The sequence below is a fragment of the Citrus clementina genome, unplaced genomic scaffold (assembly GCF_000493195.1).
Source record: "Citrus clementina cultivar Clemenules unplaced genomic scaffold, Citrus_clementina_v1.0 scaffold_6, whole genome shotgun sequence".
Taxonomy (NCBI): Eukaryota; Viridiplantae; Streptophyta; class Magnoliopsida; order Sapindales; family Rutaceae; genus Citrus; species Citrus x clementina.
In genome coordinates, this window is record NW_006262139.1 from 19,773,373 (window position 1) to 19,788,853 (window position 15,481).

The 15,481-nt window shown below is 31.6% G+C and overlaps 1 protein-coding gene across 2 annotated transcripts; it reads left to right on the forward strand.

The window, feature by feature from the left end:
* Positions 1–4,894: 4,894 nt before the first annotated feature.
* On the forward strand, positions 4,895–13,593 carry LOC18038008 (DExH-box ATP-dependent RNA helicase DExH1). 2 transcript variants are annotated; one of them, XM_006429989.2, is made up of 16 exons: positions 4,895–5,288; positions 6,048–6,193; positions 6,639–6,738; positions 6,828–7,043; positions 7,186–7,281; positions 8,279–8,554; positions 8,890–9,093; positions 9,204–9,356; positions 10,705–10,797; positions 11,045–11,259; positions 11,390–11,549; positions 11,669–11,942; positions 12,035–12,227; positions 12,346–12,532; positions 12,732–13,100; positions 13,217–13,593. In XM_006429989.2, the coding sequence occupies exons 1-16, from the start codon at positions 4,950–4,952 to the stop codon at positions 13,331–13,333; spliced, it is 3,138 nt and encodes a 1,045-aa protein (XP_006430052.2). In that variant the 5' UTR covers positions 4,895–4,949; the 3' UTR covers positions 13,334–13,593. The 2 variants fall into 2 exon arrangements, with proteins under 2 accessions (XP_006430052.2, XP_024037427.1); XM_024181659.1 differs by having other exon boundaries at positions 4,977–5,288; positions 6,635–6,738.
* Positions 13,594–15,481: the final 1,888 nt, after the last annotated feature.

Sequence of the window (15,481 nt, forward strand, 5' to 3'; positions counted from 1 at the left end):
TGAGGTCTTGGATTTAGATTTTGGTTCAAAATGGTTTGTTCTTGAACACCATTTGCTGGCATGGAAAATCATGCCTATCTTTTTGCTTTTTGGCATGGCAGATTCATCAGCTTGAATGATGTATTTCTTGCTTTTTTTCTTTTAGCAATACCTGAGTTTGCGTTGCTGCATGTTCCGGCAATAAATTTTGGTTAATGCTTTGTTTTAATAGATATGTAATTTATTTACTTTAATGGTGTGTTTACTTTCTGGAATGGGAATGTGGTGGAATGAGAATGGACTGAAATGAGAATGAGAAATGGGAATGAGATTTCAATGTTTACTTGACAAAAATAAATAGGGATGAGAATGTGCTTGAATGTCATTGATGTGTTTACTTGGCAAAATAAATGGGAATGATGAATAGGAATGAGAATCAATTTATCAAAATACCCATAGTATTAATAATTAATAAAAATAATTAATTTATCATTATTAACAATATTATCATTGTTGTTGTTGTTGTTATTATTATTATTATTATTATTATTAAAAATGATAATATTATTATTAAACTTTATTAACTTTATTATTTTAGTTATTATTAATTATTGTTAATATCATTTTTATTAATATTATCATTATTAACATTTATTATTATTATTATTATTATTATTATTATATTTTATTAATTTTATTATTTTAGCTATTATTAATTACTGTTAATATTATTTTTATTAATATTATCATTATTATCATTTATTATTATTATTATTTAATTAATATAATTTTTATAATAATATTTATACATGTATCTAGATAATGAAAATTACATTATTATTATTATTATTATTATTATTAAATTTTATTAACTTTATTATTTTAGTTATTATTAATTATTGTTATTATTATTAAAAAATAATAATAATAATAATAATAATAATAATAATAACAACAACAACAATAATGATAATATTGTTAATAATGATAAATTAATTATTTTTATTAATTATTATTTTTATCATTATTTTTATTGTTAATAATGATAATATTAATAAAAATAATAATAACAATAATTAATAATAACTAAAATAATAAAGTTAATAAATTTTAATAATAATAATAAGTATTATTATTAATGACATTTAAAATAATAAATTATTTGTGATTTGAACAAGGGTAATTTAGGAAATATGAAAAAATTAGAAGGATAGAAAAGTAAATATATGTTTCATTCTTAACCCCCCATGGGAATGAGATTCTCATTCCTTATTCCAAAATTGTGTGGGATTTACACATTTTATTCTCATTCCCAAATTACATTTTGCCAAATAAACATAGGTTTTAATTCTCATTTTCCAAACCCACAAGTAAACACACCATAAATTAAATTTCTGAGCATCTGGTTATTGCATGTTCTAAAATTGCTTCTTTTGCACTACACCCCTGCTATTGACACTTGGAGCATAGGATGCATATTTGCTGAACTATTAACAGGAAGACCTTTGGTTTCCTGAGAAGAATGTGGCACATCAATTGGACCTCGTCATTGATGCTTGGCACTCCTTCCATGAATCAATAGCAGGGGTTTGTTAACTTTACTAACATCTTTGCTGCCAGAGAAACTATTTATTAAAGTTCTTATTTGGCCAAGGTTTGGTATTCTTATCAATTAGGTTGTTTTTAGTACAAATGAAAAGGCTAAAAGATATTTAAGCAGCTTGAGAAGAAAGTCGGCAGTTCCTTTTTGGCATTAATTGAGGATAAAATAGTAATTTTATGTTTTTGGGTAAAAAAATCATTTGATTAATATTCTGTTAATTTTATTAATAACGTTAAGACGCCAGTGAACGAGTGCAAGAAAATGCATATCAAGGAGAATTTAGCCAAAAAAAAAGAAAATATGTATATTTTTTAAAAAAAACACGAAAAAATAGGTGGTCGGTGGATAATTGTAAATACACAATTAAATTTTATTATTAGTTAAAATAAATTGACTAAATTGTAAACATACTTTTTCATGATAAAATTCTTATTATTAGATAATGCATTTCTTCATTGATTCAAGATTATTTTTATTTTATTAAAAAAATTGATAATATCATGTGTTAGGGTTCATTATTTAGTGAAGATAGTAATAGTTCTTTTATACAATTTTCGTTAGCAATATTAAAGAGAGATACGAGAAGCATTACAAAACATTAATATGTCACGGGCTTCTAAATCGATTGATAATTGCTTGATCCACATTCGCAAATCCTCAAGGCGTTATGTTTAATATTTATATTTTATTTTATTATTTAGGCATCCGGCTATGGTGCCCCTGTGACACCATTCCCTTAGTTTTTTTCTTTTGTTAGATGAGTACTGACAAATTGCAGTTAGCTCCTTATTCTCTCTTTCATTTACATTTTCACTACAATATAATGAACAATTGTAGTTAACGCATTACTCTAACCCTTAAAATTAAAGTCCAAATCCACTTTCATCTAAAATTTTATATTCCTAAACTATCCGAATATAACAAATATGTTTATGGTTTCAAATAGTCTTATCCTTTAATTTTTAGTTTTCACTCATTAAAGTTATTTCATCATGTACAAAATATAATTCTCTAAAATAATAAAATATTTAAAAAATCTATTTTATAATGGGTGTTTGGGAAGTGAGAAAATAAAGGAAAGTGGGAGGAAATGAGAGAGAGAGAGGAGATAAAAAAAGAGAAAAGAAAAGAGTAATGATTAAAAATTAAAATAATATTAGTGAGTATTGACTCATGGCATATTCAAATGCAATTGCACCTAGAAATTATAGGTTTAAATTCTTCATATATAGAAGTGGCTAAAAGGTTTGTTGGCTAAGGTAGAAATTTTGAGCAATTTATTTGTAATCACAATAATAAAACTAGCGGTGGTTGTATGCAAATTTTTTTTTTTAAACTTATAATGATTAAAACCAGAATGAGAAATGCATTTTTGTAACCAATCGTGATGGTGATTAATCGCTTTCTATCTTAATTTTACTAAGGGTATAATTAAATTCTATATGATCAAAGTGGTCAATGCTTAAATAAATAAAAAATCTAATGAATGAACATGGACTAATCACATTTCAATAATTTGATAGCAAAGTAACATATATTAATTTATTTAGTGTGCAGTTAATTTATCCTATGCTAAATAGTGATTATTAAATAATATATAAATCTATTATATAATAAATTATTAATATATATTAAAGAAAATTTTAAAATAAGTTATCAAACAAGTCAAATTGGGCAATGGACTTAAAGTGTAAAAATTTAAAATGATATGGAGTTATGTGTCAAAATGTTAAAACTTTATCATTTTTAATGTGCAAGCAAACAATAGGGATTGTAGAGTTAATAACCTATTAAATCCATCTAAGCCATTAAACTACTTTTATGTGATTCGAAAATGACAAAAATTGGGGGTACGATGTTACAGGGGCACCATAGCCGGAGTGCCGGACCCTTTATTTAGTCTTTAAAGAACAAAAAATAAATTTTTAGTTAAATAATTAAAATATTTTAAAAACTTTTTTAGTTGTTGTTTAATATTAGTTACAGGAGAATTAGCCATGCACGCATCTTGATTTTTTTTTTTATCATCACTTCATTTTTAGATAATTGTTTCATTCAGTTAACAATTTATGTGTAATAACATACAAACCAAAAAATACATATATACTAGTATGTGTTTATAAAATTGAGATATAAATTTTGAATCTCAAATAACTCGACACATGACATGTCATTCATTTATTGATCTAATAAAATTATTTTATTAATGATGATAAAAAAGTCATTATTATTAAGCATATGATAATCATTAATTAGTAACATGTTATTCCAAGCACATAATTACTCAAAATAAAATCAAACCTCATAATGAGGTGGAGAGTTCAACTAAAATAATAATAATTATAATAATGTGGGGGAGGTTGCCACCATCTATCTGAATTTTGTAATTCAAACTACCTCACAAAATTTGGTTTGAATGGAATCAAAAGTTAAAAAATCTAGTAATAGATTTCACTCACTTAAATAATATTTTTTGTATTTTTGTAAAACTGATATATTCCAAATTTTAAGCCAAACTTCGCAACTTGTTTTCTCTAAAATCTTCAAATGGGGAAAAGAAGACAAACTCAAGTTGATTGCACTACAACAATTACGAAAAAACAATTGTTATGATTTTTTAAATTTCACATTTCTAAAACAAATAAGGTAAAAATAAATGAATATGCTTTAAAATGAATGAACAAAAATGAAGGAGCTTGAAGTAATAGACCTACACGTTGTAAGCATAACACAAAAGAACAGATTTGCCACCTATCATCAATACCAGTATGTAGCAGAGGTGCTTAAGGGGGAAGACGAGTATTTATTAGCTTTACTAATCAAAACCAAGAAGCCCAAGAAGAAACTCATTACGCGGCGAGAAATCCCTCTCCACAAACACAATTCGCTCGCCTACTACTTGTTTTGCTCCAAGAATCATATATTGGTACTTAAGATTAGAAATTTAAAATTCCACCGGCTCTCTTAAACATAATTTAGTTATACGAGCTCAATTTATTCGAATTTTTTTTTAAATGAACATTCACGATATATATAAAAAAAAGACTCAAAAAAATAAGACAAGCAGATATCTATCCACCGGCCTGACATTTTGCATATTTAATATTTTATGAATTATAGGTTGGAATATAGTTTTCTAAATTTTACTGTATATTTTTTGAATTTAACTTTTTGAAATTTGAAAACCATCGTAAGTTTTCGATAGTTTTTCCCACAGGTCGCTTGACACGCAAGTGATGGTGACGCCAATAATACACACGACGTAAGCGTGCGAGTCACACTAACACTTAGACGGTGCAGTGCGGTCCATATGGAGTAACACTAATTGTTTATGACTTTATGCCGCTAACATTAATGCTATAAATAAATGATGTCTCCGCGCTTTCTCGGCGCCACTAACAGCATTTTCTCGCGCTCGAAACACCTCCTCGTCGTAGCCGCGCCCATAACAAGACCACGAGTACTCTCCACATCTCCAGTTTCCTTTCCGCTTAAAACCGCAAAACCACCTGTCATGTCATACCGTCCTAATTACCAAGGCGGACAGCGCCGCGGAGGCGGAGGCCCTTCCACATCCGGTCGCGGTGGGCGACGTGGTGGACGCGGAGGCGGCGGAGGTCGCGGCGGCGGTGGAGGAGGTCGTGGCGAGCAGCGTTGGTGGGACCCCGTCTGGCGTGCCGAGCGCTTGAGGCAGCAAGCCGCTGAGGTATTGCGATACTGAATCATTCTCACGTGTTGTACGCATTTAAGGGTACTAGCAGGTTCTGTTTGAAAGAGATTAAGGAAATAGTTTAAACTGATAAGTTAGGGGTTATTGATTGTGTTGAATGGCAATTTTTTTAATTAATTGAAAAATGAGTAACGTATCTGTACAGTACGATTGAAAGAGTGAAAACCATAAAATCAATGCAATAAATGAGAATAGAAAATGTATTCCTTATTCTTTCAATGAGAATAGAAAGTTTGTGTTCATTGAGTTTGTATGTGTGGAATTATCTTATAGAAAGTTTTAAGTCATTTGATTATCTATCATGTTTACACATTTTTTTATATTGTCATGTTAGCTCAGTATTACTGATATTTGATGAAAGCAAATAAGAGTAACTGATTTTTGTTTATGAAGTTTGTTATGATTTTTTTTTTCTTTTTTCAAAGTATAGGATTGACTCATTTTTAAGTTTTACCCATTTAAAGTAAATATATTGGAGTAAGGGGGAAGCTCATGAAGTTTGTTATCAGGCAACAATAGATAGTTTTGCAAGATTTTTTTTTCTTAAGCTAAAGAAGTGCCTTTAGCAAATGAAACGACATCTTATTTATATTCTTTACTGCCAGTTAACATTTGAATAAAACATCTCTTTGTTTTTGTGATAATGCATTGAAGGTTCGATTGTCTTTTTAATCTATTTTTTGTTTCTGTAAGTAACTATATTCACATTATTAATGCATCCTTATTGAAATTCAGATGGAAGTTTTTGATGAGAATGAATGGTGGGGTAAGTTGGAGCAGATGAAACGTGGGGAAGAGCAAGAGATGATAATAAAGCGGAAGTTTAGTCGTGCGGATCAGCAAACCCTGGCTGATATGGCTCATCAATTGGGTCTTCACTTGTAAGTGTGTATAATAGCTTGTTGTCTTATTCATTGTCATTGGAGTCCACACTGCTACAGAGTCATATTTCAGAAGTAGTATTTCAGTTAACAGTGTATATTAAGTGATATGGAAGAACTGCAATTGTAATGTCAAACCGGAGATATTCAGCTTTGGAAATGCATGCTTAGGAATTTTTTTATATCAACTAGATTTCCTGTTTCTTATCTATATGACAAATGCATGCAATTTGGATTCTTCGATGTCTATTCTATGCAAAGTCCACTCTGATGTTGTTTCTATCGTTTTTCTCATACAGATGTTTGTAAAATATATTTTTCTAAATGTAGACGGTTTGATCTCTGTGAATATGATTATACAGTATATGTTTAATTTTAGTATCAGTCTATCATGAAGCTTCATCTTATAATCTCTTTTTATTTTGTCATGCTTGTGGAAAGAAAGCCATGCATATGATAAGGGGAAGGCCTTGGCAGTCAGCAAAGTTCCACTGCCAATGTATCGACCAGATCTAGATGAACGTCATGGATCAACGGAGAAAGAGGTACATTATGCGCAAACTTTATGGTCCATGCCATCATTGACTACTGATTATATTTATAATCATATAATATATTTTTCAATCTCACACAGCTTCAAATGTCCAAAGAAACTGAGAGGAGAGTTGGAAACCTTCTGAATAGCTCGCAGGGGAATGTACCTGTTAATGATTCTGGCATAGAGTCTAGTGAAGCAGCCAGACAACCAAAGCTTAGTGTAAAAGTAGCTAATACTATCTCCCCACCACAGTCCGATTCTGCAAAAGAGAGACTTAATGTCATACTTAAGGAGAGGCAGGAGAAATTGAAGGTACATAACTACATATGCCAGTTTAGCCTTCTCTTGAACTGGTTTTTTGTTACTATCTTCCTGCTATGTAAGTTCAGATTGTTGTATGTTAAAAGGCAAAGAGTAGTAGATGCTACCCATGTTATTTGCTTCTTACTTGCAGTCGAGTGATAGTGGGAAGGCTATGCTATCTTTCAGAGAAAAGCTTCCTGCATTCAAAATGAAAGCTGAGTTTCTTAAAGCTGTTGCGGAGAATCAGGTTCTATCATCTTAAATCAATGACTTATTTTTAACTCTTTATTTTAGAATTTCTTTATGGTAAATATTTCAATTGATTTGTTTTTCAATGATTTTGTAGTCATTACATACCTCATTCACAAATCACAATAAAAAATGGCAATATTCTGCATATAGGATTATGTGTCAGTTTGGTAATGTATAGTCTATGTTGTCCTCAATACTCAATTTTTATCTCGTCAACTCAATATTTTGCATTAGCCCTAAAGATTTAGTTGAGCAGTTAGGGTTTGTGCTTGCCCAGACGATTTATGGTTTGTTTTCTCTGGGCTCTTACTTTTTCAAAGTGTCACAAATTTCTTCTCTGCGGTCCCAGCTTCAAGCTGGAGTTTACTAAACAAGTTCAAGGATTTCTTGGTTATCAAAAAGACAAAAGAGGGGGAAAAAAGGAAAAAAATCAATATGTTCATCTAACACTAACATTCCTAATAATCATGGTTATGAATGCACTGGATGTTATGTTTTAGCTTGCAAGTAATCAATTCCCATCATGTAGTATAGTCATGGGGTATCTAAACATTGTTAGATATACTTAAAAAGTTTGTTCAATAGTGCTTTCCTCTAGAGACCAGGAACATTACAACTAAGATGAAGCTGTATTTATCTCTGGATGAATGGAAAAAAGGCTAATCTTAGAGAAAGGGAAAATAATATTTATGGATTGATTAATATGACAACTCTAGATAGTAACTTGGAGGATCACTTTATAGTACCCATCTTTCCAATACCTACTGTTGGGACATCCTTACAAGTTCAGTATCCATGTGGTGCTTATATTGTCCCAATGTTGTGTCTGTCAATCTTTGAATTCTTTAGCTTTTATTTTTATATTCATGATTTTCTCTCCTCCTGAAAAGTTCAACTAATGTCGATTTGTTGCACATGCCTTCTAAACTAAACAGCTTACCTTAGTGCTGTTGTCGTTTTACTGATTCCAATAATTATATTTTATTATACAGGTATTGGTAGTTTCAGGAGAGACAGGGTGTGGAAAAACAACACAGCTTCCTCAATTTATTTTGGAAGAGGAGTTATCTAGTTTGCGTGGTGCTGACTGCAACATAATATGCACACAACCCCGTCGTATATCTGCCATATCTGTAGCAGCTCGAGTATCCTCAGAAAGAGGAGAGAATCTCGGCGAAACTGTTGGTTATCAGATTCGTCTGGAGTCAAAGCGCTCTGCTCAAACACGGCTCCTCTTTTGCACCACTGGAGTATTACTTCGGCAGTTGGTAATACGATGTTTCTCTTGCTTTGTGTTTTATTTTACTTGTCCTTTCACATTGTTTGACAGTGGAGTTGCTTGGAAATCCTTGGTCTGCGAATAGATATCTTATGTAGTCACTTTTTCACTTTAATTTTTTTCATTGTGCTTAGTGACAACAATGCTTATGTCATGGATGAATTATATGATGCTCCAAATGCAGTGAAGCTTTTGTTTTCTTTTTGTTTCTATGTAATTGATTATTCCTTGTAGAAGCTTCGCAGGAGCTTATAGATTTTTATCTTGTACATAGCTTTTGACATTTTCGGTTCTTTCTCTCTTAAATTTAATGTTAAACTACAGGTTGAGGACCCAGATTTAAGTTGTGTGAGCCATTTGCTGGTTGATGAAATTCACGAAAGAGGGATGAATGAGGACTTTTTGTTAATAATTCTGCGTGACCTACTTCCTCGACGTCCCGATCTGCGTCTTATCCTAATGAGTGCTACAATTAATGCTGATCTGTTTTCCAAATACTTTGGGAATGCCCCAACAGTACATATACCGGTATATAGTTAATAATTCAATTTTATTAGGTTGGACAGTGCATCTTTGAGCTTCTTGAATGCTTATATTAACACCTCATAAGAATGACTTACTATCAAATGCATTGGCAGGGATTGACTTTTCCTGTGACAGATTTATTTCTAGAGGATGTTTTGGAGAAAACTCGTTATAAAATGAATTCAAAGTTGGACAGCTTTCTGGGTAACTCAAGAAGAAGTAGACGGCAAGATTCAAAGAAAGATCACTTAACCGCATTATTTGAGGCATGTCCAAAACTTTGACTCTGACCATCATAATTCTCTGTACTCAAGTAATATCTGGATAAATAATTTCAGCTTACACACACACATATAAAGGTAAACTCTGAATAAGATTCACAGGGACCTTTTATGCTTTTCTCTTTTTTTTTTCTTTTTTCATCAAAAGTTAAAAATAAAATAAAATAAAGGACCTCAGTATGTTGAATGTTATTTTGTGTCATCTTTCTTTAGTTGAAATACTGCTTCTGAAATGACATCTATTGTAAACATACCATCTCTGAAAAAGATTCTGAAAGGTTTATTCTAATAGGCATCTGTATATGTAATATTTTAGGACATGTAATCTACAGTCTGTTCCCTATCCCCACCGTCTCCATCTCTCTCCCCAGCCCCCTAAAGGGGGGGGGGGGGGGTTGAGGGGGAGGGTGGGGAAGAGAAGAAATGCTCATAGAATTTATTATGCTCCCAGAAATTGCCCAAATTGCAATCAGTACTGGGCATTGGTATTTTATCCTTTGTTAGTATAATTTAGCCCTATAGCTCTTAGTATTCAACTCTTAGAAAAATCTGCGATTGCCGTCAACTGGTCATCATAGAGGCTGATTATTTTACAATTAGAGATTGGACAACATATTTGAAATCAATCTAGATATACGGAGAATTTGATGAGAATACAGGTCCATGATTATTTGGTCGACTGTCCTTTAATAGTATTAGTTTCAATAATGAAACAGAACCCATAATGCAGGATAAATATGAAAATAAGTATACCTTCTAACTGATGCTTGTTAAGGAATGTGATATGTAGTAATATGTTTGGTATCTAAAACTAAAATGTTTGCGCATTTTGTTGAGTGTGATTGTATCATCTCCTATTTATGCTTGTTTAACATATAAAATATTATTGTACATCCATCTCCATATACTCTTTCATATAACTGTGCATGTCATAGGTATACGTTGATGTGATTAGAGTATTACCTATTTTAGACGGTGACCTAGGTCTGGGAATGCATAGACCTCCTCCCAGAAATGATGGCTTAAATTCTTGTTTGAACATTTCCTTTTAAATCACATTTTGTTTCATAGCTGCTCTAATTATTTTCTTATTATCGATGGACAACATTAGTTTTAATAATCATGTGGTCCTCCTTTCAATCCAGTTGGTGAAAATTTGTTCTAATGTCGTGTCTCAAGATTTTATTGTCTGATGGCAGATGCAATGCTTTTATGCACCAAAGATTGGATTTACGCATTTCCTTGATCAATAAGAGAGGCTCTCATTTTGTAGCTAAGAATTCACCTTGTGATTCTGTTGATTACTCACTGCAATATTTCTTTGTTTGTGTAGGATGTTGATATTGATTCAAACTATAAGAATTACAGTGCATCTACTAGAGCATCTCTTGAAGCTTGGTCAGCTGAACAGATTGATTTGGGTCTGGTACGTACAATTTGCAAACCATTTTAATTGACTTGCTCAATTGAAACTTTATGGTGGTGGGAAATCTATGAACAATATGTGACTTCCTGTGAATTGTTTGGTGGTTGCTTGTTTCCTTACATATTTTGGTCCTTTTGTTAATGTTCCACGGCTTTATTGTTTTTAAGTCGTAATTTACTTCTTTTCCTCCTTATGTTGTAGTGTCATCCTATATAATTATATTTCTTCTGGTGAAAATTATTTGTAGGTGGAGTCAACAATAGAATATATTTGTCGCCATGAAGGCGATGGAGCAATTCTTGTATTCCTCACGGGCTGGAATGACATTTCCAAACTACTCGACCAGATTAAGGTAAACAAATTTCTTGGAGATCCTAATAAGTTTCTAGTTCTTCCACTACATGGGTCAATGCCTACCATCAACCAACGTGAAATATTTGACCGTCCTCCGCCAAACAAGAGGTTAGCATCTCGATGTTACTAATTCTTTGTTTTGTGGAAACTGGATGTTACCACTTCAGCGCTGATCTAATCTCGTTTTTAGTTTTATTTATTTTTTTTTAAATTATAACCTGCTGCATAAAATTTCCAGAAAAATTGTTCTGGCGACCAATATTGCAGAGAGTAGTATCACCATAGATGATGTTGTGTATGTTGTGGACTGTGGAAAGGCAAAGGAAACCAGTTATGATGCTCTAAACAAGTTGGCTTGTCTATTACCATCATGGATTTCAAAGGCCTCAGCTCATCAGGTAATCATTTGGTATCATGAAAGTGCAATTGGTATATCACTTCATTACCTTTTGTAGTTAAATTCATCTGTTACTGAGCGAAAGATTCTCTTTATGCTCGCATGTCGAAATAATTTCAGAGAAGGGGTCGTGCTGGCCGTGTGCAACCTGGTGTTTGTTATAAATTGTATCCAAGAATTATCCATGATGCAATGCTTCCCTATCAGTTACCTGAAATTTTACGGACACCTTTACAAGAACTCTGTCTGCATATTAAAAGCTTGCAGCTTGGAACTGTTGGGTCATTTTTGTCCAAGGCTCTTCAGCCACCAGATCCTCTGGCTGTTCAAAATGCAATTGAACTTCTCAAAACAATTGGGGCTTTAGATGATATGGAGAATCTTACTCCGCTTGGTATGTAGCATTGGATTCATTATTTATGTTGTTCCTTATATGAATTTATTTTCTTTGGCAATTATACTGTAATACGAATTAATACCTTGTAGGTCGCCATCTTTGCACTCTGCCTGTGGACCCCAACATTGGAAAGATGCTTCTAATGGGAGCTATCTTTCAATGCCTCAATCCTGCTTTAACAATTGCAGCTGCTCTTGCGCATCGCAACCCATTTGTTCTTCCAGTAAATATGCAGAAGGAGGTTGATGAAGCAAAGAGATCCTTTGCTGGTGATTCTTGCAGGTTAGCCCACTGTGTCAAGCCACCTTTCTGTTGGCTTTTGCAGATATTTTTTTATTTATTTACTTGTGTTTAGATGGAAAATCTGAGTTTTTTATTTTTTTCTCGGCCCCTAATTCAGTGATCACATAGCACTTCTCAAAGCTTTTGATGGATATAAGGATGCAAAACGTAATCGAAGGGAAAGAGACTTCTGTTGGGAAAATTTTTTATCTCCAATAACCTTGCTGATGATGGAGGATATGAGAAGCCAGTTTCTGGATCTGCTATCAGACATAGGCTTTGTAGACAAATCCAAGGGTCCTAGTGTAAGATCTTACATTTTCTATTATTACCACAAACTCTCCATTCCCTCTCCTCTCCTGTCTCTTTTGGTGGTGGTTTAGCTGCATCGTTTTCTAAGCACCCATGATTAACTTTAGAGTTATATTAATTGCTAGGCTGACCAATTTTCCAAGGCTGAGGGCTGTATAATTATTACTAGCTTTATATTTGTTTGTTATGTAGGCTTACAACCGATACAGCCATGATTTGGAGATGGTATGTGCAATTCTTTGTGCTGGGCTCTACCCAAATGTTGTGCAGTGCAAAAGAAAAGGAAAGCGAGCTGTATTCTACACAAAAGAAGTTGGGCAGGTGGCACTCCATCCATCTTCTGTTAATGCAAACCAAAATAACTTTCCACTGCCTTATATGGTTTATAGTGAAATGGTGAAGACAAACAACATCAATGTCTATGACTCAACCAATATATCAGAATACGCTTTGCTTCTATTTGGTGGTAATCTCATTCCTAGCAAAACTGGGGAGGGCATTGAAATGCTTGGTGGTTACCTTCATTTCTCTGCATCTAAGACTGTACTAGAGTTGATTCGGGTAATTGCTTTCTCTGGATTTTTCCCTTTTATTTGTGGTCCATAATGTTATCTGCCTGTGATTTAGTTGAAATTTAACAAAGATGATAGAGTTGACTATTTGAACCAATTTTGCAGAAATTACGGGGGGAGCTCGACAAACTTTTGAATAGGAAGATTGAGGACCCAAGGGTTGACCTTTCTGTGGAGGGAAAGGCAGTGGTTTCGGCTGTTGTTGAATTGTTGCATGGTTAAGATGAACAGTAAAAATTTATGATCCTTCCTGAAACAATGCTAGTGAAAATAGGAGGCCTACCATTCTTTCTTCCTCCGGAATAGCAATCTGAAATCGCCAAGATTTTCCTATGATCTCTTTTTATCAATTTAGTTTAATGGATGTATTATTAGATGTTTTATTATTTCGGTACACAAAGTTGAAAGATAACGCTTTAAGAGATCTCAGTGTTAGACTGTTAGCAATGATTTAAAGAAACGCTTTGGAAAATATTTTTTAAGCCGAACATTTCTGATACATTCTGGTAGTTGTTAATTCATAGCAGAAATAATAAATAACAATAGCATGCATGCTATTATTATGGTTAATCTGTGGAGTTTTGTTGAAGGGACTGGGTTTGCAGAGTCAAATTTGGGTTCACTGCTTCCACTCAAAATACAACTAATTAGATATGACTGCTGGTTGAACTGGCGAAACGGGTTATCGCTTTGTGTTGGTGTCGTGTCGTGTTAAATTTAAGTTGATTTAAATAAGATTTATTTAATAATTATGTTAAAATATTGATATTTTAACCCGACAAGAAAAATAAACGAATTATTTAATAACTCGGTTAACATTTATATATTTAACAAAATTTATATCAAACATTCGCATACTGTTTTATATGTGTACACACACATGTTTGAAAATATTACATACTTACATTATTGAAGTTTTAATTATATATGTAAATAATATTGTATATTGATATTATAACATATACATGTTTATTGATATTTTACATATTTATACTATTGAAATTCTAAATTTATATAAAATTTTATAAATAAAACACTATGTATATATTTACCCTCTCAAAAAAAAGAAAGAAGAAGAGAAAATCATGTTCAATATTTTAGTTTTGATGACAAGAATTTACAAATTAATTTAGAGTATAAAATATAATCGTATCATTGATAAGGTAAATGGATCAAGAACTTTAATCTTAATCTAACACAAAAAATATCATGTCGGTTGGACCTTGTCTATCTAATAATCGTGTTAAATTTGATAACTTATATTTATTTATTCGTATCGTATCAATGTCGGATAATCGAGTTTGGTCAAATTTTACCATCCGCTTTGGATTATCAAAATATTGATGGTTTCTCAGTCGCGATCAATTATAGCTAAAATTTTATTACACAACAATACAAAGGTTTCGTGAGGGTGATCTTGAGTGCAATTAGAACACTAAATAAAACAATGCTCCAGTTTTTTTAATTGTTTTTTTAATCTTATTTTAGTTGTGGAGGATCATAATAACGAAAACTATCATGATAATTCATTTTAGTTGCACCAAATATGTGAGTAGATCAAAATTTGTAAAAATAATATAATCCCAAGCTTTCTATCCCTCAACCACATGCACCAAACGAATTATAAGAACATTCTAATTATGATTTTGATATATTTATAATAATTTAACAAAATAGTGTTTCTAAATTCTCAATTAATTTTTAAATTAAAACCTAAAACACCCAAACAGAAAATAATTTTCTGGAGTACGTTACCTTAATTTAATAAAGGAAACAAGCCCTTTTTACTTCATAATTTGATGCAATAACCCATTTCATTATTTCTATTTAAACAATAATTTATTTTATCCATACTTTTTAAACAATATCCCAAAACACCCTTTCATTAATTTACCATTAATTTTTTATGTAATTTTATTGAGAGTAAAATATGAATTTTCAATTAAGGATATACCCTATTTTAAATAAAACTCTCAAATATAGTTAATTAACATTTGACTTTATGCTTAAATTTAAAATTTAAGGATAACTTAATCATACAAAAATAAAATTAAAGAACATACAATACACGCACACACACACACACAAATATATATGCGCGTGCGTGTTTTCGTTAAATTATTTTGTACTATTATAAATCTGTGTTTTTATATCTTTAGTGTGTTTTCCTTTTAAGTAAATAAAGGAGTCTATATTTATTTTTGGTAAAATCCTAATATTGATTGATTGATTATTTATTTATTTGACTATACTAAAGTTAGAACAAGTTAAAAGACATCATGTGAAATCTACATTTTTTTTTAAATTTTGTCCTAAATATACATTCTACATGTTATTTAGTGTTATTATTACCTATTTATTAAGGTATTC